Raw genomic sequence first — 23,593 nt, 5'->3', positions numbered from 1 at the left:
TGTTTTTACAGGAAGTACAGTCTTTGTGTGTGTGTGTGTGTGTCTGTGTGTGTGTCTGTCTGTGTGTGTGTGTCTGTGTCTTTGTGTGTGTGTGTCTGTGTCTGTGTGTGTGTGTGTGTCTGTGTGTGTGTGTGTCTGTGTGTGTGTCTGTCTGTGTGTGTGTGTGTCTGTGTGTGTCTGTGTGTCTGTGTGTGTCTGTGTGTGTGTCTGTCTGTGTGTGTGTGTGTCTGTGTGTGTGTCTGTGTGTGTGTGTCTGTGTTTGTGTCTGTCTGTGTGTGTGAGTGTGTGTGTGTGTGTCTGCGTGTCTGCGTGTGTGTCTGTGTGTGTGTGTCTGTGTGTGTGTGTCTGTGTGTGTGTGTCTGCGTGTGTGTGTCTGTGTGTGTTCGGCTCCTTCTTACCTTGTTGTGTGTTTGCTTTGTGTTCCTTCCTGTTGTTGTTTACAGTGTGAGTTCTGGCTCAGAGCTGTAAACAAACGGTCAGGTGTTGAGTGAGAGGAGTTTGGAAACAATCTGAGACGATTTCAAAGGAACGTTTTTTAGAGCGCTGAAGATAATCCATAATCCATAATCCAAGATCAAAGCTGACTTACATTTCTCTTAATCTGGGTTTGTGAAGCTTTGAATCAGTGACCCAGCGCCTCCTGAGTTTAGTTGCTTCATCCCCTCAGCTGCTTCTTTCTGTTTTAACCCTACAGGCCTGCCGGAGTCGCTGAGCGTGTACTTCACAGGTAACCCCTTCATCTCTCCACGTCCTGAGAGGATGAGGAGGTCCTTCCTCCCTCAGCATGTTTCCTTCTCTTCTAAACTTTTCTCTTCAATGTCAACTTTTCTCTTCTTCCTCGTTGCCCCTCCTCTCCTCTGTCTCCCCTGTCTCCTCCTGTCTCCTCTGTCTCTCCTGTCTCCTCCTGTCTCCTCCTCTGTCTCCCCTGTCTCCTCCTGTCTCCTCCTGTCTCCTCTGTCTCCTCCTGTCTCCTCCTGTCTCCTCTGTCTCCTCCTGTCTCCTCCTGTCTCCTCTGTCTCCTCCTGTCTCCTCCTGTCTCCTCTGTCTCCTCCTGTCTCCTCCTGTCTCCTCTGTCTCCTCCTGTCTCCTCCTGTCTCCTCTGCCACAGATGTCTCTTTTTGTCTCCTCTCCTCTTCCTCACCCCTCTGCTCCCCTTTACGTCCCTCTGTCCATCAGTCCTCCCAACAACATCATTTGATCCAGTTTGCCTCCTTCCTCTCCTCCTCCCTCCTCCTCCTCTCTCCTCCCTCCTCCTCCTCTCTCCTCCTCTCTCCTCCTCCTCTCTCCTCCTCTCTCCTCCTCCCTCCTCCTCCTCTCTCCTCCTCCCTCCTCCTCCTCCCTCCTCCTCCTCTCTCCTCCTCCCTCCTTCAGTTTCCTTCCTCGTGTGTTTTCTCCATCAGGCACTCGTCTGTTTTCATCTCTCTTGTTTCAGTGTGTTTTCAGCCTCCTCTCTCTCTAAGATCTGGTCCTTCCTCCCACTCTGCTTCTTGTTTCTTCTCTTTGTTTTCTTCTCCAGGACTTTTCTTTCTCCTTCCACCCTCTGAATCGTTTTATTTCACCTCGTTTCTCCTCCTCTCCTTTGCTTCCTTCCTCCTCCTTTGCTTCCTTCCTCCTCCTCTCCTTTGCTTCCTTCCTCCTCCTTTGCTTCCTTCCTTCCTCCTCCTCTCCTTTGCTTCCTTCCTTCCTCCTCTCCTTTGCTTCCTTCCTCCTCCTCTCCTTTGCTTCCTTCCTTCCTCCTCCTCTCCTTTGCTTCCTTCCTTCCTCCTCCTCTCCTTTGCTTCCTTCCTTCCTCCTCCTCTCCTTTGCTTCCTTCCTTCCTCCTCCTCTCATTTGCTTCCTTCCTCCTCCTCTCCTTTGCTTCCTTCCTCCTCCTCTCCTTTGCTTCCTTCCTTCCTCCTCTCCTTTGCTTCCTTCCTCCTCCTCTCCTTTGCTTCCTTCCTTCCTCCTCCTCTCCTTTGCTTCCTTCCTTCCTCCTCTCCTTTGCTTCCTTCCTTCCTCCTCTCCTTTGCTTCCTTCCTTCCTCCTCCTCTCCTTTGCTTCCTTCCTTCCTCCTCCTCTCCTTTGCTTCCTTCCTCCTCCTCTCCTTTGCTTCCTTCCTTCCTCCTCCTCTCCTTTGCTTCCTTCCTCCCTCCTCTGTTGTTTCCTTCTGTCTAAGCAGAGAAAGTCTTCTCCTGATTCTCTTCTCTGACCTGAAGTCTCCTTTGTTTGCATCAGGTCCTGTTAGCGGCTGCCTTTTGTCTGTGTGTGATCTTTAGTGTGAAGATGTTTCGGTCCACAGCGGCCTGATGCTTTTATCCTCCATACATCCTGCTTCAGCTCTGACTTTAAAGTGCACACTCTTCTCAGGGTCTGCAGCTCGGAGGAGAAAGTAAAGAACGTGTGTTTAAAATTTAAAAGGTTTCTGGATGCATCATTTATTCTCACAGTTTCCTGTTCTGCAAAAGATGTGAAGGAAACATGTGAAGGAAGTTTGTAGATATTCAATCAAAGAGGTTTATGAGGTTTATAAGAGTTAAGTAAAAACAAACCACTGAACATGGAGCCAGTCTCTACTGGACACTGGAGGACAGAGTCTAGAGAGGTCACAGGTCAATAAATAATAAAACACTCATGAAGTTCATGCTGCTGTTCATACATAAGTAAACATATTCTGATCATGGAGGATCAGACTGATGAGCTGAACCCAGAGCAGGAATGAGTTACTGTAATAATACAGAACAGATATCAGAGTGTTTTACACACTTCAGGAGAGTTTCACTGCTAATTAGCTCAGGTTGAATCAATACAGCCGCAGAACCTTTGATTACTGCATCAGGTTTCACCTTCAGATAAACTGTCTGTTAACACTGTGTCTGGATTCATGAAGGTTTCATAACATAGAACCTTTTGATGGATAAAGATGGAGAAATACAGAGAAAACCATGGGAGCTGATGAGTATCAAAGATGTGTGGACGTGTTTCTGCCTTTCAGTGGTTGCTTGAATCTTACCTCCTTCTGTGTGTGTGTGTGTGTCACAGTGTCAGACGGTGAACACACCACTCCTGAGTTGGACTTTGCCGTCCTGCTGCTGTCAAACCACCAGCAGCCGCCGGTGTTCCAGGTCCTGGACCCGCTGCTGGAGGTCAGCCTGGGAGGACAGGCCGCTATAGGTGAGAGAAGAAGAACTCAAACTACATGCAGCCCTCACTGCTTCATCTCCCACTAACATGTTTGTGTGTCTGTGTGTGTGTCTGTGTGTGTGCAGGTGGTCAGCAGCTGGCAGTGAGTGATGCCGACACGGCTCCAGACGAGCTGGAGTTTGAGCTGGTGGAGGCTCCCATCCATGGAGAGCTGATGAAGATGGACGGCAGCACCAACACTCGCATGTTCAATGGTAAACAACACACACACACACACACACACACACACACCTAGGCACAACACAGACCTGAGCTGAGACTACTCCAAGATTATAATCTACATGTAGGCTACCAACCAGCACAGAAACACACAAACCTCCTCCTCCTCCTCCTCTTCCTCTTCCTCTTCCTCTTCCTCGTCCTCTTCCTCTTCCTCTTCCTCTTCCTCCTCCCCTTCCTCCTCCTCCTCTTCCTCTTCCTCTTCCTCTTCCTCCTCCTCTTCCTCTTCCTCCTCCTCCTCAGGCGATATCTTCACGTTCAATGACGTCACTCGAAACGTGCTGCTGTACCGCCACACCGGCCTCTCCACCCAGGAAGACGCCATCACCTTCTCAGTCAGTGACGGCATCTCCATGGCGACCACAGTGGTGCAGGTGGTGGTGCTGGGCGGCGGAGGCGACGGGCCGCAGCGGGACCCAGCGGCCACTCTGACGATGGAAGTGGGCGAGAAAAGCAGCACGGTCGTCAGGCGCTCACACATGGCGTACACGGTGAGTCTACAGAGGGGTGTGTGTGCGTGCTGGGAGGCCCGATGGCTCACCGGGCCGAGGGGTGGGCCGGGCGATCGAACCTATCGCCACTGCTTCCTGTCTAATTAGTATAGTCAGATATCAATCACCCTGCCAGAGATTAGCAGAGAATCAGTTCAGCCTTGTGGTGCTGCGGTGTGCTCAGATGTCACAGATCTCTGTTCTCTCGATCAGGATGACACGTCCCCAGATGACCAGATTCGGATCCAGCTGGTGTCAGTGCCGATGTATGGCATCCTGACCCGGAGCCAGTCCCAGCAGGAGCACCAGGAGCTGAGGGAGTACTCCTCCTTCACCATGGAGGACATCAGCAAGCACAGGATCAGGTAGGAGCTGGGCGCCTGAGATAAAAACACACTCCTGATGAAAGCGAAAGGTTTGGTGCTCCGGTGGTAGTTAATGAGCCGAGAGCAGATTCTCTGAGCTCTGTTTGTTTTATGGCTGCAAACAACAAACTGAAAAGGAAAGTGTGTGTCTGTGTGTGTGTGTGTGTGTGTGTGTACCATGTGTAATCATTAGAACCACTTACACTGAAGGCAGGATGTTTCTTTGGAGCACAGCAGCTGTGTTCCTGGCTGGCTGAAGCACCAGCAGGATGTGCTCCTCTAATAAACCAAAGATTAAAACCACACTGACCATCATCTCCATCTGCAGGTACATCACTTCTCTAGAAACAGGAAGCCAGCCCGTCACTGACATCTTCTACTTTGTCGTCCATGACGGAGACAACAATCGCCTTGACAACCAGATGTGCACCATCACCATCACCGCCACACCGCGACAGCCGCCAGTGGTCACGGTCCGCAGCGGCATCAAGGTACCTGGGAACTGTTTTTAACTGTACTTTTATACAGATGAATTCATTCTACTGCCCGACTGTATTTAAAACTGTGACATTACATCGCACACATGGTGCGTACTTACCGTCCAGGTCCAGGAAGGGGGCCGTGTGCAGCTCTCCACCAATCACATCATAGTGTCAGATGTGGACACGCCCAAGAAGGACCTGCTGGTCTGGCTTGTCCAGCCTCCTAAATACGGCTTCATTGAAAACACCAGGAGAGGTGAGAACCCCCCCCTCACACACACACACACACACACCCTGCCACCTGTGTGTCTGTTTTCTATTTCTGTCACATTCACACACACAGCATGCCGTCTGAGGTCCCCGCAGAGCTCCTGCCATCTGCCACAGTTCGACTATGCCGTGTGTTAGCGCTGCCAGAGAGGCGGCTGCAGACGGAGCCGGTGTTGACGTTGCAGCCATGACTGCTGCTGCACGTCCTTCAGTTCCTGAGAGGAAAGATGAAAACAGACCTCCTGCTGGGCCAAAAGAGGCGTTAGATACTTACTGAAGAGTCATATAACAGAATTAAAGAGGGTTTTAACAGACTTTATATCACACTATTTGGGCTCATCCAGTGTTTTAATGCAATGATGTAGTGGAGGATAAATGCACACAGCTGCCAGCAGTGTCCTCTCTCTGCATCCCAGCTGACTGTCCTCCATGCCTGCTGGCGGTGGGTTGAGGGGACAGGGAGGCAGCTGGAGGCTGGACAGGGTCAGTGTGTGAGCACAGGTGGAACCTAAACACCCCCAGCATGATGGACTGTGTGCACACCCACACATGCTGGTGGTGCGTCCACATTTAAACAGCAGTGGTGAAGTGTGACTGTCTGCCAGATGTTTGAACTGCTGTGAACTGTCAGTCTGTGGTCTCTCTCCTGTTAGGGGGCTCCGTGGGCGGCTCGCGGGTCGTGACCCCTGACGTGCCTTTCTCTGTGGATGACCTGACGTCCGACCACATCTTCTATGTCCAGGACAGCCAGCGTAAACCTCAGGCCAAGCAGGACATCTTCAGCCTGTACATCAGTGACGGACACAGCCAGACGGAAGCTTTCAGCGTGGAGATCGACATCCAGGTGAGACTGGCTCCATGGTGGAGGTGGCTTTGAATGTTTAGTCTAAAGGATCAGGGAGGAAAATCAGCTGGTGTTGAAAAGAGCTGCCTGCAGCTGATGTGTGTGTGTAGATGTTTAGTTCGGTTTGAACCCCGACCTTCTCACTCAGCTGCTCTCTCCTTGATCTTTGACTCCATCTTAGAAAAGCAGCTCTGTCCTCAGGCTGTTTGTTTGTCTCAGCATCCACATCCATCAAACCTGCTGCAAGTCTCCAGTAGAACTGATGAGGCTGTCACTGAGCTGATCAGTGTGAGTTTGTCATCACATGCTTGTTGCCTTAAATGTATTCTTCTGGTCACAGCAGAGTAAGGAGGACAGACAGCCGCTGGTGTCTGTCAGCAGCATCCATGTGGAGGAAAACTCCGGGGTCGTCATCACCAACTCGTCTCTGAGCGTCCAGACCCAGGACACGCCTGAGAACGAGATCCTGTTCACCATCATCAGAATTCCCTCCTACGGTGAGCTGACTTCATAAACTGCAGCCGTCAGACGCTCAGTGGAGAGGACGCTAGTGTTAGCATAAACACTCACCGTGTGAGGCAGCTTGATCCTTACATCCAGCTCCCAATCAGCATCCTGAGAGGACGTGCTAACCGCTAACTTCTGACCTCTTCACTGGGTTGGTCTGATTGGTTGAAGTTATCTATGGTCCAATCAGCTGTCAGGTGTTTCCATACGATGACCTCCCCGGTGGTTCTGTGGATTAACACATCTGCTGTGTCACTTCCACACACACACACACACACACACACACACTCTCTCTCTCTCCCTCTCTCTCTCTCGGACGAGCTGACCTGCAGACACTTTGTTTTCCTGACCTGTTTTTTCTGCTGTATGCTGGAAAAACAAAGAGCTGCACCGGAAAAATCATTTTATGGGAGAAAAATGTGTTTGTTCAGCGATGAATAAGTTAGAGAGACGCAGCAATGAGTGATCGGTCTCACTGGATGAAGTCACAGGACACAGCGTGTTGATGTTTGTGCTCGGCCTGTAGTTTATTATTTTATCCCTCCACTGCTTCTATGATGAGTGAAAGATCTCTCACAGTGTCTCCTCTGACCCCTCTGTTATCAGTCCACCCCTCAGACAGATCAGACACATAGCTGCTCTGGGACAATCATTATAAGAGACACCCCCCCTCCACAGCAAAGGCCCCATAAAGCAGGTGTGAAGCCGAGTGCAGCGCCGCCATAAAACCACCGAGTGATTTCATACAGGACGATGAGTCACTGGCAGCTCGTCTTTAACAAGCCCCCTCTCCTCTGTCCACACTCACACTCACACACACACACACACACACACACACACACACACACACACACACACACACACACACACACACACACTCACACACTCACACACCTGCCTGCTCATCACACACATCTCTGGAGCGCCTCTAAACTCAAAGCAATGCTCGTCAGAAGCGACGACTGAAACCTCACAGCTGCCTGAACGTCCGCCTGCTCCAAATGATAGATTTGTCACTTTCCATTTGTGCCAGCTGAAAACAGAGAGCCGCAGGAACCGGTCTGAAAACAGAGAGCCGCAGGAACCAGTCTTTTGAACCTTTTTAGCACTTGTTTGTGTTTTAAACAGGTGTTATTGCTGGTCTGTATCAAAGCTTCAGACATAAAGAGTCATTTAACCTTTCACCATGTGTTCACCACCACAGAGAGTCCCTGTGTGTGTGTGTCTGTGTGTGTGTGTGCCCTCATTAAGAACCAGGATTTAGGCCCAAATCCCATTTAAACCTTTGATTTCAGAAGCGGTGTAACTTCTGCAATCTGAAGGAGTCTCATTAGTTTCTACAAAGACTTTCTTCTCTTTCATGTACCGCAGAAAAACTCAAACATCCACCCCACACACCCCTCCTCCCTCTTCATGGATCTCTTATTCCCACAGGGAAAGTGCGCAGGCGGCAGTTCTACTCTCAGCCGCTGGAGAACGGCCGCGTGCTCACGCAGGGCTCCACCTTCACCTACCAGGACATCCTGGATCAGCTGCTGGTCTACACGCCCGAGACCGTCAGCGGGGGCGCCGATGAAATGGGCTTCACCCTCACTGACGGCAGCTACAAGCACACGGGCCGCCTGGAGTTCACCATGGACGTCACAAAGAGCGAGGGACCCCGGATGACCGTCAACAGAGGCTTGCAGCTTCCAGCAGGTGTTTACGTGTGAATGCTGTAAATAAATGACAGGAAGGAAAAATAAAAACTTTGTTTAATATGCACACTGGAATGACAGCAGCTACAAACTCTGTTTCTCAGGATCATCGTCTAAGATCACGGAGCAGAACCTGAAGGGCACCGACATCGACTCAGACAGCCTGAAGCTCCGATACGTCCTGACCAAAGACCCGCCTTCCGGCCGCCTGCAGCTGACGAGAGGCGGCCGCGTGGAGAAGCTTTCTGTCAAAGGTCCGGTTCAGAGTTTCACCCAGGACGACGTCAACAAAGGTGCCGGCTTCTTCCAAGTTGACAGTTGTTATTGTTTCTCCCTCCTGCAGCTTATCGTAGCTTCTGAATGTTCACTGATGTTTGTCACTGATGTTTCTCACTGATGTTTGTCACTGATGTTTCTCACTGATGTTTGTCACTGATGTTTGTCACTGATGTTTGTCACTGATGTTTCTCACTGATGTTTGTCACTGATGATTGTCACTGAGTGGACGCTGCCGCTGCTTCCTGTCTTGCAGGCCTGCTGCAGTACAGCCACGATAAGGCGGAGAGAGGCGGCAGCCTGTCTTTCAAGTTCAACCTGGTCGATCCAGAGGGCAACAAGCTGATCGATCAGTCCTTCTTCATCAGTGTGCTCGGTGAGGGTTCCTCCATCCTCTCTCCACCTGCAGCGCAGCAAATGAAAGTGTTCTTCCATTTGCTGGAGAGGAGCAATTACTCCGGATTTATCCCTGTGTCCTGCGTGCTTACCGATGTCACGCTGCTCACGGACACATGCTGAATACCAAACGAGGCGCTTTCCTTTCTGTCAGACACGCTGCAGGCTGCTCAGTGTTAACGTAAATCTGCGGTGCTGCAGGTTGAGTCCAGACTGAATGCCTGTCCGTCCCTCACGGCCGAGCAGCATCCTGACTCCCAGCTCTCCTTCACCCTGCTCTGTGGTCGTAGCTTACCGCTGATAGCTTCTCTGCCTCTTTCTCAGTCTGTCCCTGCCTGTTTGTCCACACCTCTCCATCCCGTGTCCCTTTCTCTGCTGTCGTTATTCTCAGCTGCTCGTTCCATCATTTCTTATCTCCTCTCTCCTCCCTCACTGCTTCAATCTATTTTTATCAGGATGAGAAGTTGACTGCTGATACTTTGGTCCTTTCTGGAGTTTTCACAAACTTCTTTAGGCCAAGAGGTTCTGAATCTTTCCCTGAAGGGCTGTTTGTGTCTCCTCCTCCTGAGACTGACCTTCCTCTCCTCTTCCTCTCCTCCTCTCTTCTTGTCCAGAGGACCGCCTCCCTCCCTCTGTGGTGGTGAACAAAGGCCTGGTGCTGGATGAGAACACGATGAAGAAGCTGACCACGCTGCAGCTGTCGGCCAACGACCAGGACAGCGAGCCGGGCGAGCTCATCTACCGCATCACCAAACAGACCAGCCTGGGCCACCTGGAGCACGCCACTAACCCAGGTAGGCAGGAAGGAAGACACACACAGTCACAGTGACAGCTGGGAGAGTCTTCAGCGCCGCCCTGCACAGGATGAAGCAGCCTAAGATAACATGACTCTGTGCCCCTCCTCCTGTCCAGTCCTGGTGCAAAGTCAGCTGTGCACATCAGGAGGATCTAAAGGGAGCTACAATAATCCTCTGTGGGGGCTCAGTGCTGTCCACCACTGTCCCAGAGACACAGCTAGTTAGACATGACCTGGCAGGGGAGATACCGTGATCAAGAAGGTGGTTCACCCAGGGCGAGGCTCAGCCATTGCACTCTAGGTTGTGCTGACCCCTGCGAACTCAAAAACCAGGACAGAAACACTACAGTGATCTTCAGCAGTCCACTGATGATCCTTCAGTCTGTGTTGGCAGCAGTGAATATTATATTTATTATATTTGACCTTTGATCTTCACGTTTTCCAGTTTCTATTAAAGTTTATAGAAGATAAAGACGGAGAGTAATGGAAGAGCAGGTGTGAGGCACATGAAGGAGCACTCTGTCCTTAACTAGCTACACACACACACACACACACACACACACACACACAGACTACATCTGTTGTCTGCTTATGCTGGTTAAATAGAACATGGTGGATGTGACTTCAGCAGAGGCTGAGCCTTGATGCATTCAGTCACAAAGGGCTGATTATCAGCCTCTGTGTGGCTGCTGAGGGATTCAGACCTGGATGAATGGGTTCCCCACATCACTGAATGCCCTCAGCATGCTAATTAGCTGGATGTTAACATGCTCTCTCTCTCTCTCTCTCCGATCTTTGAGCATCGCTTCACCTCAGAGCCTCAGAGCAGCTCTGGATAATTACTGCTGGAGCCATTCAGTCCAGACGCTAGCACAGCTAGCACAGCTCGCCCGCTGCTCCGGGGGGAGAGGCTGTCAGTGTGTGAAGAATGTCAAGGTAGCAGCACGGAGAGAGGAATGCTCTCAGTGGCCACTCTGAAAAAGGCTTCAGAAGGCTGATTCACTGAGTGAGAGGATGCGAGCTGATAACCTGCTTCACCTGAGACTTCTCTGAGTCACACAGAAGAAGATGAGATGAGATCAGATGAGATACGATACGATACGATACGATACGATACGATACGATACGATACGATACGATACGATACGAGAGAGATAAGATTTCTTGGCAGGAGCTGCTCAGTTGTGTGTCACAGCTGATCCCTGCTCAGGTCCTGACAGGCAGGTGCTCGCTGCCTGTTATTATAATGAGGTCTAACTTCAGCTGCAGACACGCTGAGGACGAGCTTCATGTCGGTGGCTGAGGTGAAGCCGTGTGGCCTCTGTGACATGTTGGATTTTTCTCTCAGTGTAATATTTCACCTCTTTTATTGGCAGTTTTTTTTCATTGTTGTGTAATATTCGCTCACTGGGCTTATTATTCAGCACCTTCGTATAAATCACCGGCAGCTCTAAAAAGTCCATTATTATAAGAACTCAGAGGAGCAGCCGAATATAAGACATCATGAGGTTTAACTATAGGACCATTCCCAGCCATTAAACTGCCTTATTATTAATGCAGCCATTTATATGACAACTGGTCGGATTGGGTAGAAAATTTCACCCAAACAATCCATTTTTTACTTTTTTAATTTCACACACACACAGAAAGAAAAGAACTTCCAGCATCAAAGGAGGCTTTCTGCTGGTTTCACACAGAGAAATGTTTGGTTGTTGCAGTCAGACCTGATCATACTCTCCTGAGTTTTAATCTGCGGAGGAGCAGCAGAGGAGCAGCGGGCTCGTTAGAGATGTCTCCCTTTAGTTTATATGCTCATTAAAATGATTAAAGGAACAAACAAAGCCTCATAAACTGTGTGGAAAGTTCAGAGAGCGTTTGAAGGATAGATAACTTTCTCTGTGCCTCTGCAGGCAGCAGGATCAGCACCTTCACGCAGGCTGACCTGGTGTCACGCAGCGTCCAGTACGTCCACACCAGCGAAGAAGAGAAGCACGCCGACCAGTTCTCCTTCAGCGTGTCAGACGGGACCAACGAGGTGAGCTTCTACACCGCTTCACACGCAGCCTGAATATATGAATGAATCCAACACGGGGACAGAGCGATGCTCCAGCAGACACCCTCCGCCCACAGCTCTGCCTCATGCATAAATCTGCCTCGCTAATCCAAGCTAATGAGGACCACGAGGACTCGAGTAAACATGTGAGAGGTCATTTGGCCTTCACGGCTGGCTGGCTGCAGAGTGTGCAGGCTCTGTGGCCGCTGTAGGGGTTTGTGTGTGTGAAGAGCTGAGCTGCTTCTGTTAATTGTCTCCAGCTGGAGGCCTCTCCAGGGTCCTGCTGGATATTTATCATTAAACTGATGCTGAATGTTTGAGGTCTCTGCGTGGTGAGGAGGGACAGGCTGTTACTACAGCAGACTTGTGTGTGTATTGTGCGTTGAAGGTGTGTGAATATGTTTCCCTGGCTGCTGTCCTCAGGTTGCCCAGACCTTCTACATCACCATCAAGCCTGTGGACGACTCCCTGCCTCTGCTCCAGGTCCCCGGTATGAGGGTGCAGGAGGGCGTGAGGAAGACCATCACGGAGTTTGAGCTGAAAGCTACTGACGCAGACACAGAGGTACGATGCTGACGAGGCTGATGGATGACTGGTGGTCACTGGTGGTCACTCCTGAAGCTCAGCTCTGGGAGGGTTTAGAGAGGCAGCTGGTCAGAGCTGACGTTCCTCCACAGCAATGATCTCAACATGAAGCTTTTTCTTCCTCTCCTCAGGCTGAGTCCATCGTCTTTACCATCGTCCAGGCTCCTCGCCACGGCGCCATCGAGCGCACCAGCAACGGGCAGCACTACAGACAGACCAGCAGCTTCACCATGGACGACGTCTACCAGAACCGCATCAGCTACAACCATGACGGCTCCAACTCGCTCAAGGACCGCTTCACCTTCACCGCGGCCGACGGCACCAACCTGCTGTTCATGGTGGAGGAGGACGGAAAAGAGGTGTGTGTGTCTGTTTCTCTCTGTGTGTGTGTGTGTGTGTCTCTGTGTGTGTGTGTGTGTGTCTGTGTGTGTCTCTCTGTGTGTGTGTGTCTGTGTGTGTGTCTGTGTGTGTGTGTGTGTGTGTGTCTGTGTGTGTCTCTCTGTGTGTGTGTGTGTGTGTCTGTGTGTGTGTCTCTCTGTGTGTGTGTGTGTGTGTTGATGTCTTTATGGTGGTAATTATGCTGAGCCTCGGTGTGAACTGAGTGAGTAGCTTGTTGTTTTAGCGTCCTTTTACCACCGGTCATTATATGATTCATCTGAATGACAGCATGTCGATAACCCCAACACACACACAGACAGACACACAGACAGACACACAGAGACACACAGACACACACACAGACAAAGACACACACAGTGTGATAACCACATCTTCTAAAGAGCTGGAGTCAGAGCCTTAACGCCTCCAGTGGGTGACGGCTGCTCTCTGTTTACCTGCTGCAGTAATGAGCAGCTCGGATCGATGCAGGAATCACCTGCTGCTCTTATTTAGTTTAGTTCAAGTGGAAACAGATCTCATCTCTCACACCTTTCCTGCTCCCTTTGGTCAGTAAAGATTATCCACCACTGAGGTTTGAAGGATTTGTGGAACTTCGATGTTGACTAACAAACCCTTCTGTTTTCAGATAGTGACTGCGGCTCCACAGAAGTTCAAGATCGACATTCTGCCGGTGGATGACGGCACGCCGCGCATTGTCACCAACCTGGGACTGCAGTGGCTGGAGTACATGGATAACAAGGTGGACAGGACGCTGACACTCTACCGCTCTAATTTATCAAGAGTCCTATCAATAGCACAGGACAAGCTGACAACTGAGATTTGTTATAGGAAAAAATGAGCGAATGAATAATGAGATGTCTGATAAATAATTGCTGACGTCTGCAGCTTTCTTTGCTTTTTTGTCCTCCCTGAGCATCCATACTTTAAACTAACTAAGGCTTGAAGTTTTTCTTTGGAGGATGTCGGTGCTGTACACATGCTCAGTCCGCTCTCTGATGTTGCCAGGCAACCAACCTGATCACCAAAAAGGAGCTGCTGACCGTGGACCCCGACACGGACGATGGACAGCTGGTGTACGAAGTCACCGCGGAGCCGAAGCACGGCTTCCTGGAGAGCAAGCTCAAGCCCGGCAACACGGTCACCACGTTCACACAAGGTGAGAAAGGACGCTTGTCACCATGGTGACGGCACCACTCCTGTAGCAACACCTCTGACCTCTGACCTCCACGCTGCAGACTGTTTCACAGCTCACCAGCATGGTGACGTGCTGCCCTCTTCTGTTCACCCTGTGTATCTCATACATGATTTTACAGCAGATGTTTGCACGGACCTTTTAGATGAGTTCCTGCACAGTGAGGGTGAGCTCAGTCAAAAGAAGACACACACTCGAGCCCACACAGTTTTTCAGCCTCACCTCAGAGTCTGCGCTGCTTGTTGTCGGCCGTGGCGGCAGACGGCCGCACCAACATCATGTTCTTAATGAAAACACCCAGAGAGAAGAACTGTGAGTCTGAAAATACACCGAGTTTCAGGCCTCATGCTGCTTCCTCATCATCTCTGCAGTGTTTATACGGAGCTGCCTGAAGGTCATTGGACCAATTTTCTGAGTGTTTGGGTCTCTAATAGACTACTTCCTTTTTCTGGATGGTGTAAATGAGCAGAAAATATGAGCCGCTGACGACATTTATCCTCATTCTGACTCCCAAATAATGTAAAATGGCCGGAGGCTGCAAATTGTGGAATCATTATTTCAAAGGAAATTCATCCTTCAAACGGCTTCTATTATTAAGATTCAGCTCTGGTGTTTTTTCATTTCTGCTCCGCCTCCCCCCTCACAGTGAGGTCAGTGATAGGTGAGTCACGTGCCCCTCCTGATGCCTTCCATCAGAAAGATGGGGTCACTGATCTGAGCAGTGAAACACGTCATTTATATCAGGACTGCTGTGTGAGTTTGGGAGGATGCTCAGGCCGTGAGGGGTGCAGTTTTTTTCTGACCCCATTTGACCTTTCTTCTTCCCAGCTGACATCAACCTGGGGCTGATCCGCTACGTGCTCCATCAGGAGAATGTGCTGGAAACCATGGACAACTTCAAGTTCCTGGTTAAGGACAGCAAACCGAACGTGGTCAGTGACAACGTCTTCCACATCCAGTGGTCCCTCATCAGCTTCGAGCACAGAAGGTCTGAACCCTGAGCCAGGCTCTGTTCCTGTGGTCTGTGTCCTCTAAAACATGAACTGAACTCTTTCTTCTTCTTCTTCTTCTGCAGCTACAACGTGAGCGAGAAGGCCGGCACGGTGGCGGTGACAGTGAAGCGAAGCGGCAATCTGAACCAGTACGCCATCGTGCTCTGCCGCACTGAGCAGGGCAGCGCCACGTCCACCAGCAGCACCGGGTCCAGACCGGGCCAGCAGGACTATGTGGAATACGCTGGACAGGTGATAAAACACTCTTCACACCGACCCAGGCGGCGTGTTCTGAACCACTGCTGGCGTTCTCTCTTTCAATGAGTCACAGCGGCTCCTCCTCTCTCCTCTCCAGGTGCAGTTTGACGAGCGTGAGGACACCAAGGTGTGCACCATCATCATCAACGATGACAAGGTGTTCGAGGGGGTGGAGAGCTTCCAGGTGGAGCTGAGCATGCCTGTGTACGCGCTGCTGGGCGGGAACACGCGCGCCCTCGTCAACATCAACGACACGGAGGACGAACCCACTCTGCAGTTTGACAAGAAGACCTATCACGTCAACGAGAGCACCGGCCTCGTCCACGCCCCCATCGAGAGGAAAGGTGAGGCCGTGTAAGACGGCGCTGTGACGGTTCAGTGTGAACAGCTGATGAAGCTGCTCTGCCCCCCCCCCCCCCCCTCTGCTGCCTCACAGGTGACACCTCCAGCACAGTGTCCGCTCTCTGCTACACCGTGGCCAAGTCAGCTCAGGGCAGCAGCCTGCACGCGCTGGAGTCCGGCTCCGACTACAAGAGCCGCGGCATGACCAACGACAACCGCGTCATCTTTGGCCCCGGCGTCAGCATGAGCACCTGTGACGTGAAGCTCATCGACGACAGCGAGTACGAGCTGTCTGAGGAGTTCGAGCTGGTGCTGTCAGACGCCTCCGACAACGCCCGCATGGGGGACGTATCAGTGGCCAAGGTGGTCATCGATGGACCCAACGACGCATCCACTGTTTCTCTCGGCAATGCCACCTTTACGTTCAGCGAGGACGCTGGTAAGAAATGCTTTTGCTCCACCCAGCTGGTGCAGACACCATCAGACAACAGCTGACCTGAATGTGACAGCTGAGGTTCATCTTTATCTGCACTCTCCAGGCACCATTGAAATTCCGGTGCTGCGCCACGGCAGTGACCTGTCCTCCCTGACCTCTGTGTGGTGCGCCACCCGTCCTTCAGACCCCCCCTCAGCCAGCCCAGGAGTCGACTACATCCCCAGCTCCAAGAAGGTGGAGTTCAAACCTGGAAAGACGGAGGAGGTACAGACACAGACGCCTCAACCTCGACACAGTCGATTCTTAAATGTTCAAAATAATCTCTAACAGCAGCCAGGAGTAGAACAAGAAGGTTAAGCAGCCTTCACACGGTGATAAAGCCGCTCTGTAGATCTCTTTATTCCGCTTTTGTTTGTTCACAAACCTCAAAGGAAGCCTCGTGTGTGCTTTCAAAGCATCTGCCAGCGCTGTGTGTCTCAGTAGTTTCCTGAGATACGCTGCTGTTACTCCCTCTGATGCCGACTCAGCGGCAACACAATGCTCCACCGTTCTGCCTCTGCGCCCTTAACACAGGACAGCGAGACTCGAAAACATGAACACAGTGATGTTTTTATACAGAAGTAAAGCTCTGTTGACACTCTGACCTCTTTTCGAGCAGACCTGCAGTCTGACCATCATGGACGACATCCAGAACCCGTCCATCGAAGGATCCGAGTCCTTTGTGGTGTTCCTCAGCTCTCCTCAGGGCGCCGTCCTCCAGGAGCCTTACGAGGCCAACGTCGTCATCACTGACACTTTCCAAGACAGTACGTCCACACAGGAAGCTCACACATGGTAAAACACAGGCCCGCCTCTCACCGCTGTCTCTCTCTCTCTCTCTCAGTACCCAGCATGCAGTTTGAGAAGAGTGCCTTCACGGTGAAGGAGAAGGACGGCGTCCTCCACATCCCCATCATCCGGACCGGTGACCTGTCCCTCAAGTCATCGGTGCGTTGCTTCACCCGGACCATGTCCGCCATGGTGATGGACGACTTTGAGGAGAGGAGGAACGCAGATGAGTCACGCATCACGTTCCTCAAAGGCGAGAAGGTAACGCGTGTCACGCAGCGTTGGCGTCGCTCTCCCCAGAGGCAGCACTTCAGCGGATGTTTCTGTTCCTCAGGTGAAGAACTGCTCCGTTCACATCAACGACGACTCCATTTTTGAGCCTGATGAGGAGTTCCAGGTGCATCTTGGGACGCCTCTTGGTGACCACTGGAGCGGCGCCATGGTGGGTGTGAACGACATCGTCACCATCACAATCACTAATGATGAAGATGGTAAGCGGGCGCTCAGGCACTGGTTCACGCATCGTGTCCGTGCAGTTACTGTCAGTGTTGATCCTGGATCTGGTTTTGTGTCCTTCAGCTCCAACCATCGCGTTCGAGCAGGCGTCCTATCAGGTCAGAGAGCCGCCTGGTCCGGATGGCACCGAGGTGCTCAACATCAAGGTGGTCCGGACCGGTGATCTGGATCGCACATCCAAGGTCCGCTGCAGCACCCGGGATGGATCAGCCCAGTCTGGAGTGGACTACAATCCCAAGAGCCGAGTGCTCAAGTTCACCCCCGGTCAGTGCTGAAAACATGTGACTACGCCTAAAAAATGGCCGACATTTGAGTGGGGGTGAACGTGTCTCTCCCTCACTTCACAGGAATGGACCACATCCTGTTCAAAGTGGAGATTCTGTCCAATGAGGACAGGGAGTGGCACGAGTCCTTCTCTGTGGTTCTGGGCCCTGATGACCCTGTGGAGGCGGTGCTCGGGGAGAGCACTATGGCTACAGTGACCATTCTGGACCAGGAGGCTGCCGGCAGCCTCATCCTGCCCGCCCCGCCTATTGTAAGAGAACCGACAGATAAAGAGGAAACATTATGTGGTGCAGGAATCTGATCTGAGTGTGAGCTTCCTTTCCTCCTCTTCCTCAGGTGGTTTCTCTCGCCGACTACGATCACGTCCAGGAGGTGACCAAAGAAGGAAGTAAGAAGACTCCCTCTCCAGGTTACCCTCTGGTGTGTGTCACCCCCTGTGACCCTCACTACCCCAAGTACTCTGTGATGAAGGAGCGCTGCGAGGAGGCCGGAATCAACCAGACCCAGGTGCACTTCTCCTGGGAGGTGGCGGCACCCACTGACACCAACGGGGCGCGCTCGCCGTTTGAGACGGTCACCGACACCACCCCGTACACCAGCGTCAACCACATGGTGAGCTGATCCAGGGAGGGATGGAGACTTCAGATGTCTGACTCCTCCTCCTCCTCCTCTTCATCCTCTGTGTCCTCTCATTCCTCTCAGGTCCTGGACAGCATCTACTTCAGCCGTCGCTTCCACGTCCGCTGTGTGGCTCAGGCCAGGGACAAAGCCGGTCACCCCGGAACGCCACTGAGGAGCAACATCGCCACCATCGGCACAGAGGGCTCCATCTGCCACACGCCTGTCACCACGGGAACCGCACGAGGCTTCCAGGCGCAGTCCTTCATCGCTACGCTGAAATACCTGGACGTCAAACACAAAGAGCACCCCAACAGGTCAGCAGTGGCACATGGACGGATGGCCTTTTATTTTAACTGTGTGGGTAACGTGGTCTCTGTCCCTGTTCAGAATCCATATCTCAGTCCAGATCCCCCATCAGGACGGCATGCTCCCCCTGGTGTCCACCATGCCGCTGCACAACCTGCACTTCCTGCTGTCAGAGTCCATCTACAGGCAGCAGCACGTCTGCTCCAACCTGGTCACCCTCAAAAACCTCCAGGGGCTCTCTGGTCAGTCTCACACACACAGTCTCACACATACACAGACACACACACAGACAGACACACTCACACACAGACACACACACAGTCTCACACAGACACAGACACACACACACACACAGACAGACACACTCAGACACACACAGACACACACACATACACAGACACACACACAGTCTCACACAGACACAGACACACACACACACAGACACACAGTCTCACACACACACACATACACATACACACTCACATACACACACACAGACACACACACAGACACACACACAGTCTCACACACAGACACACACACAGACACACACACACACAGACACACACAGTCTCACACACACAGACACACACATACACAGACACACACACACACAGACACACACACAGTCTCACACACAGACACACACACAGACACACACAGTCTCACACACAGACACACTCACACACAGACACACACAGTCTCACACACAGACACACACACACACACTCACACACAGACACGCACATACACAGACACATACACAGACACACACAGTCTCACACACAGACACACAGACACACACAGACACAGGTTTTAACAGTTGTTGAGCAGCTGATGTGAGTTTTCTAAATCCAGGATCTTTCTTTAAATCGGAGTGTGCTGACTCGTTTGGATCTCTCTTTCTTTCACAGAGACGGGTTTCCTGGACGACGTCTCCTATGACAGCATCTCTCTGGGGCCCGGTTATGACCGCCCTTACCAGTTCAATCCCAACATCCGCGAGGCCAAGACCATCCAGCTCTACAAACACCTTAACCTCAAAAGCTGTATCTGGACCTTCGATGCCTACTACGACATGACTGAACTCATCGACGTCTGCGGAGGCTCCGTCACCGCTGACTTCCAGGTCCAGACTCCACACACTGTCCTTGTTCTGGAGCTTTACACTGTATCACTCAGTTAACCCCTCATTGTTCCATGTTGGCCAAACATGGGACGTTACATCATATCTGTCAGAGACTCACAGTGGTGATGTCAAATTAAGAAGTGCTGATGTTGTCGCAGGTCCGGGACTCGGCTCAGTCCTTCCTGACGGTGCAGGTTCCGCTCTACGTGTCCTACATCTATGTGACAGCACCGAGAGGCTGGGCCTCCCTGGAGCATCACACTGAGATGGAGTTCTCCTTCTTCTACGACACCGTGCTGTGGAGGACAGGTGAGCATGCTCTTCAGGATATCAGCCATCAGTGTTGGTCTTCTGCTCTCATTTGGTTCTGAGCTGTCATTGGCTGGTTTCTGTCCACAGGGATCCAGACTGACAGCGTCCTCTCAGCCAGACTGCAGATCATCAGGATCTACATCAGAGAGGACGGACGGCTGGTGATCGAGTTCAAGACTCACGCCAAATTCAGAGGTCAGTTCACAGGAAGTCGTTCAGATGTTCTGCTCCAACAGAGGACGTTCCTCCACATCACTCTCTCTAAATCTTCTTCCAGGTCAGTTTGTCCTTGAACACCACACTCTGCCCGGCCACAAGTCCCACCTGATGGCCCCTGACCACCTCGGAGGCATCGAGTTTGACATCCAGCTGCTGTGGAGCGCGCAGACCTTTGACTCGCCGTACCAGCTGTGGAGGGCCACCAGCTCGTACAGCAGGTCAGCAGAGGAGTTCTTCATCAGGTTTCACATCTGTGAGACTCCGCCTCGCTCTGTCTGATCATCACTGATCCTCTGTGTCGCCTCACAGGAAGGATTATTCTGGAGAGTACACCGTCTTCCTGATCCCCTGCACTGTGCAGCCCACCCAGCCCTGGATCGACCCCGGAGACAAACCTCTGTCCTGCACGGCTCACGCTCCGGAGAAGTATGCCGCCCTGCTGTGAACCAGAGAACCACGGTCCAAGAGCTCCAGGAGCTGAACAATGACTCTCCCTGTTTGTCCCTCCACAGGTTTCTGGTGCCGATCGCTTTCCAGCAGACAAACCGGCCCGTCCCTGTGGTCTACTCCCTCAACACGGAGTTCCAGCTGTGCAACAATGAGAAGGTGTTCATGATGGACCCGGCCACTGCCGACGTCTCCATGGCTGAGATGGACTACAAGGGAGCGTTCTCAATGGGTACGACAGGGTTAAACTCATCCGCTGGCGGCAGCATGTTTTTTCCTGAAGGATGTATCATGTGGATCCTTCAGAGCCCAGAGGATTTCAAGATTGTGACGGCTTTAAATCAGTTTTACAGCGAGTACAGAGGGTGACTGCTGCAGTCTCAGGAATAAAATAAAACATGTCCCTCTGCTGCCCCCTGCAGGTCAGACCTTGTATGGCAGGGTGCTGTGGAACCCCGAGCAGAACCTGAACGCAGCCTACAAACTGCAGCTGGAGAAGGTCTACCTGTGTACCGGCAGAGACGGATACGTTCCCTTCTTTGACCCCACGGGGACGCTGTACAACGAGGGGCCACAGTACGGCTGCATCCAGCCCAACAAACACCTGAAACACCGCTTCCTGCTGCTGGTAGCGGACTTATTTCCACTCTCTGCTGCCTTTAATAGTTTTTATTTTTACACACACCTCCTCACGTGTTGTTCCTCCCTCCGTGTCTCCTCTGCAGGATCGAAAGCAGCCGGACGTGTGTGACAGATTTTTCCACGATGTTCCTTTCGAGGCTCATTTTTCCTCCGACGTGCCGGAGCTGCAGTCGATGATGGCCATGCCGGGTGTGGACGGCTTCACTATGAAGGTGGATGCTCTGTACAAGGTGAGGTGGAGTCACGGGTCAGAGGTCACAGCCACTGTGAGATGTGATGGAGGATTTTAAACTCACAGTGCCTCCTTCTCTCTTTGATGGACAGGTGGAGGCGGGGCATCAGTGGTACTTGCAGGTCATCTACGTCATCAGCCCGGAGTCACGGTCCAGCCCCAGGATTCAGCGCTCTGTGACCTATGAACTGAGCCGTTCTAAGCGCGACCTGGTGGATCGTAGCGGCCGGCTGACGCTCGACGAGTCGCTCATCTACGACAACGAGGGCGATCAGGTGAAGAACGGCACCAACATGAAGTCGCTCCGCCTGGAGGTGGGGCCCTCGGGCACCTTTAACGCACACGTGGGCAGCTCTGTGGGCGGGGGCGTGGCCGCCGTCACCCTGCTGGTCCTGGTCCTGCTGGCGGCCTGCTTCCTGTTTCGCCGCTGCCGACAGTCGGCCAAGAAGAGCAAGAAGCCGCCGAAAGCCTACGAGGAGTATCCGCTCAACACAAAGGTGGAGGTGTGCATGGACAAGTGTGTGGAGAAGAACTTCAGCACCAAACACTGCACGGTGAGAAACGTCAACGTCCTGAACCGCAACCAGGAGCCCAAGACCAAGGTCAAACAGGTCAACCTGCAGGTCAAGGTCCACAACAACCTCAGCGACGGCACGGAGGTCTGAACCACCACCGGGGGTGGGGGTGGGGGCGGTAACAAATACAGAAAGGTATTTTCTAAAGGAGAGTTTGTACTTAACGAGCGAGCTTTGTTATTGTATTTTTATACCACTTTAAAAAGGGAAGAGCGACACGCAGGCGACCCTCAGGAACCCACGCAGTCATCCAGCCGTGCTCGCTCTGACGCTGCTGATGATTCACGCCGTCAGACGTCACTCAGCGACTCGGCGCGGCAGCTCAGCACGAAGCGTTTTCAGCTGAATGCCTGTAAACACCATCAATGAATGAAAGCTTTCCAAGTGCAATTACTCCATTTCCTCTGTTGTATTTTCTCCCATGAGCAGTTTCAAATGGAGCCTTACGTCTGTACTGAACTCTGACAGCTGCCAGTTCAAAGTGCCATGAAGTATTCTTCCTCATCGTTTTCTGTTATTGAGCGTGGAGCCTTACTGCTGTCCTCATCGGTTTTATAGCTGTGTGTCTGCCTGCCTTCGATTTGCCCAAAGACACTGAATCCCTCACTTTCTCCCTCCCTGTAGATCAGATGTATTTTTCCTTCTTATTATGCATTATTATGTTACCCTCCACTGTGATGTATTATGTTACAGCTAAGCTACCCGTCATGTTACTGTTATTTTGTTGAAAGTGTCTGACACTGGATAAAGAGCACTGCTAAAGAATGATAATAATGATCTCACCTCATGTCGTCTTCACACTGTGTGCCTATCGAACTACACGGGAAAGGGGAAATAACATTATATTTTTGGTGCTATCATTTGTGAAAGAACAGTGATATCAGTATGATGCCTGTATGTGGTGCCTTTTTTAGTAATAAAAGTGTTAAATCCAACAAGATGTCTGTGCTGTCTTCCTGTGCTGTAACCTTCTGAGTCTGAGTCAGAGGAGACCTGCTTGTAGCCCAGGAGGAAGGGCACAGGTACCCTCCTCTTCGCTTTCGCCCTGCCACCGAGCAGGCAGGGCCGAGGAAGCCGTCATCTGACTCAGTCTGGGAGACTATTTCTGGGCCTGTGTCATCCAAACTGGACTCTAGGGACGGTCCCACCTCGTCTCCGAGCAGCCTCCGGGCAGGGTCGGTTAATCTCTGAGTCTGGAATCATGGTGTCAGTAAGCCTTTTATTTCAGCAGCAGGGGGCGCTGCTGCTACTCCAGCCAGATGTTTGATCAGGAGTTCATAGACATAGATTGTATTTAATTTATTCAAGTGTTATTTTATTTTATTTTTAGGTGTGACATTATTATTTTGTCTTTTTTTAGTTTATTTGTATTATTTTCATCTTACCTTAATTTTTAATTTCATTGAATTAATTGTATGTAGTGTAATGCTATTTTATTCAAATGTTAATTCATTATTTTCTTTCATTGTTCATTTCACTTTAAGTAATAATCGATCGTTCTTATTTTCCTGATCATTTCCCCTGATCATGGGATCAATAAGGAATGATTCATTTATCATTTTATTTGATTTTGCTTGGTGTATTTTCAGTCCCGGAAGTAATGCGTGTTTCACGCAGACGCTGCGTTGTGTACGTTTCTGACGCTAACTAGCAGCAGCTGCTCCTCCCTCACTGCGGCTGCGCGGTCTGTGGCGTCATTAA

The 23,593-nt window shown here is 51.5% G+C and overlaps 1 protein-coding gene and 1 pseudogene across 9 annotated transcripts in view; both read left to right on the top strand.

Moving 5' to 3' along the window:
• fras1 (Fraser extracellular matrix complex subunit 1) overlaps nucleotides 1–23,593 on the top strand; it is a 379,111-nt gene that overhangs the window by 96,023 nt on the left and 259,495 nt on the right. For 2 of the 9 annotated variants that reach the window (XM_028415291.1, XM_028415284.1), the window contains 40 exons: nucleotides 695–727; nucleotides 3,019–3,150; nucleotides 3,246–3,374; nucleotides 3,643–3,890; nucleotides 4,104–4,255; nucleotides 4,584–4,746; nucleotides 4,861–4,993; nucleotides 5,661–5,851; nucleotides 6,192–6,348; nucleotides 7,793–8,056; nucleotides 8,160–8,348; nucleotides 8,588–8,707; nucleotides 9,342–9,521; nucleotides 11,434–11,558; nucleotides 12,000–12,140; nucleotides 12,293–12,520; nucleotides 13,186–13,299; nucleotides 13,566–13,716; nucleotides 14,581–14,740; nucleotides 14,828–14,996; nucleotides 15,100–15,346; nucleotides 15,439–15,783; nucleotides 15,884–16,044; nucleotides 16,439–16,586; nucleotides 16,664–16,869; nucleotides 16,943–17,099; nucleotides 17,188–17,388; nucleotides 17,472–17,659; nucleotides 17,746–18,021; nucleotides 18,112–18,344; nucleotides 18,418–18,578; nucleotides 19,251–19,465; nucleotides 19,624–19,774; nucleotides 19,865–19,972; nucleotides 20,055–20,214; nucleotides 20,306–20,422; nucleotides 20,509–20,675; nucleotides 20,866–21,071; nucleotides 21,169–21,315; nucleotides 21,410–22,827. The exons of 4 other annotated variants lie outside the window; for them this stretch is intronic. In XM_028415291.1, coding sequence (XP_028271092.1) covers nucleotides 695–727; nucleotides 3,019–3,150; nucleotides 3,246–3,374; nucleotides 3,643–3,890; nucleotides 4,104–4,255; nucleotides 4,584–4,746; nucleotides 4,861–4,993; nucleotides 5,661–5,851; nucleotides 6,192–6,348; nucleotides 7,793–8,056; nucleotides 8,160–8,348; nucleotides 8,588–8,707; nucleotides 9,342–9,521; nucleotides 11,434–11,558; nucleotides 12,000–12,140; nucleotides 12,293–12,520; nucleotides 13,186–13,299; nucleotides 13,566–13,716; nucleotides 14,581–14,740; nucleotides 14,828–14,996; nucleotides 15,100–15,346; nucleotides 15,439–15,783; nucleotides 15,884–16,044; nucleotides 16,439–16,586; nucleotides 16,664–16,869; nucleotides 16,943–17,099; nucleotides 17,188–17,388; nucleotides 17,472–17,659; nucleotides 17,746–18,021; nucleotides 18,112–18,344; nucleotides 18,418–18,578; nucleotides 19,251–19,465; nucleotides 19,624–19,774; nucleotides 19,865–19,972; nucleotides 20,055–20,214; nucleotides 20,306–20,422; nucleotides 20,509–20,675; nucleotides 20,866–21,071; nucleotides 21,169–21,315; nucleotides 21,410–21,982 — 7,346 coding nt within the window. In that variant the 3' untranslated portion in view covers nucleotides 21,983–22,827. Of the gene's footprint in view, nucleotides 1–694; nucleotides 728–3,018; nucleotides 3,151–3,245; nucleotides 3,375–3,642; nucleotides 3,891–4,103; nucleotides 4,256–4,583; nucleotides 4,747–4,860; nucleotides 4,994–5,660; nucleotides 5,852–6,191; nucleotides 6,349–7,792; nucleotides 8,057–8,159; nucleotides 8,349–8,587; nucleotides 8,708–9,341; nucleotides 9,522–11,433; nucleotides 11,559–11,999; nucleotides 12,141–12,292; nucleotides 12,521–13,185; nucleotides 13,300–13,565; nucleotides 13,717–14,580; nucleotides 14,741–14,827; nucleotides 14,997–15,099; nucleotides 15,347–15,438; nucleotides 15,784–15,883; nucleotides 16,045–16,438; nucleotides 16,587–16,663; nucleotides 16,870–16,942; nucleotides 17,100–17,187; nucleotides 17,389–17,471; nucleotides 17,660–17,745; nucleotides 18,022–18,111; nucleotides 18,345–18,417; nucleotides 18,579–19,250; nucleotides 19,466–19,623; nucleotides 19,775–19,864; nucleotides 19,973–20,054; nucleotides 20,215–20,305; nucleotides 20,423–20,508; nucleotides 20,676–20,865; nucleotides 21,072–21,168; nucleotides 21,316–21,409; nucleotides 22,828–23,593 lie in introns of those variants that run through there. 3 more of the 9 variants (XM_028415286.1, XM_028415288.1, XM_028415289.1) reach the window with 3 other exon arrangements.
• On the top strand, nucleotides 9,748–9,887 carry LOC114442099 (uncharacterized; annotated as a pseudogene).

This window comes from Parambassis ranga, chromosome 9 (genome assembly GCF_900634625.1).
Source record: "Parambassis ranga chromosome 9, fParRan2.1, whole genome shotgun sequence".
NCBI lineage: Eukaryota > Metazoa > Chordata > Actinopteri > Ambassidae > Parambassis > Parambassis ranga.
The sequence above is the reverse complement of the archived record's forward strand: the minus strand, read 5'-3'. Positions and strand labels throughout refer to the sequence as shown.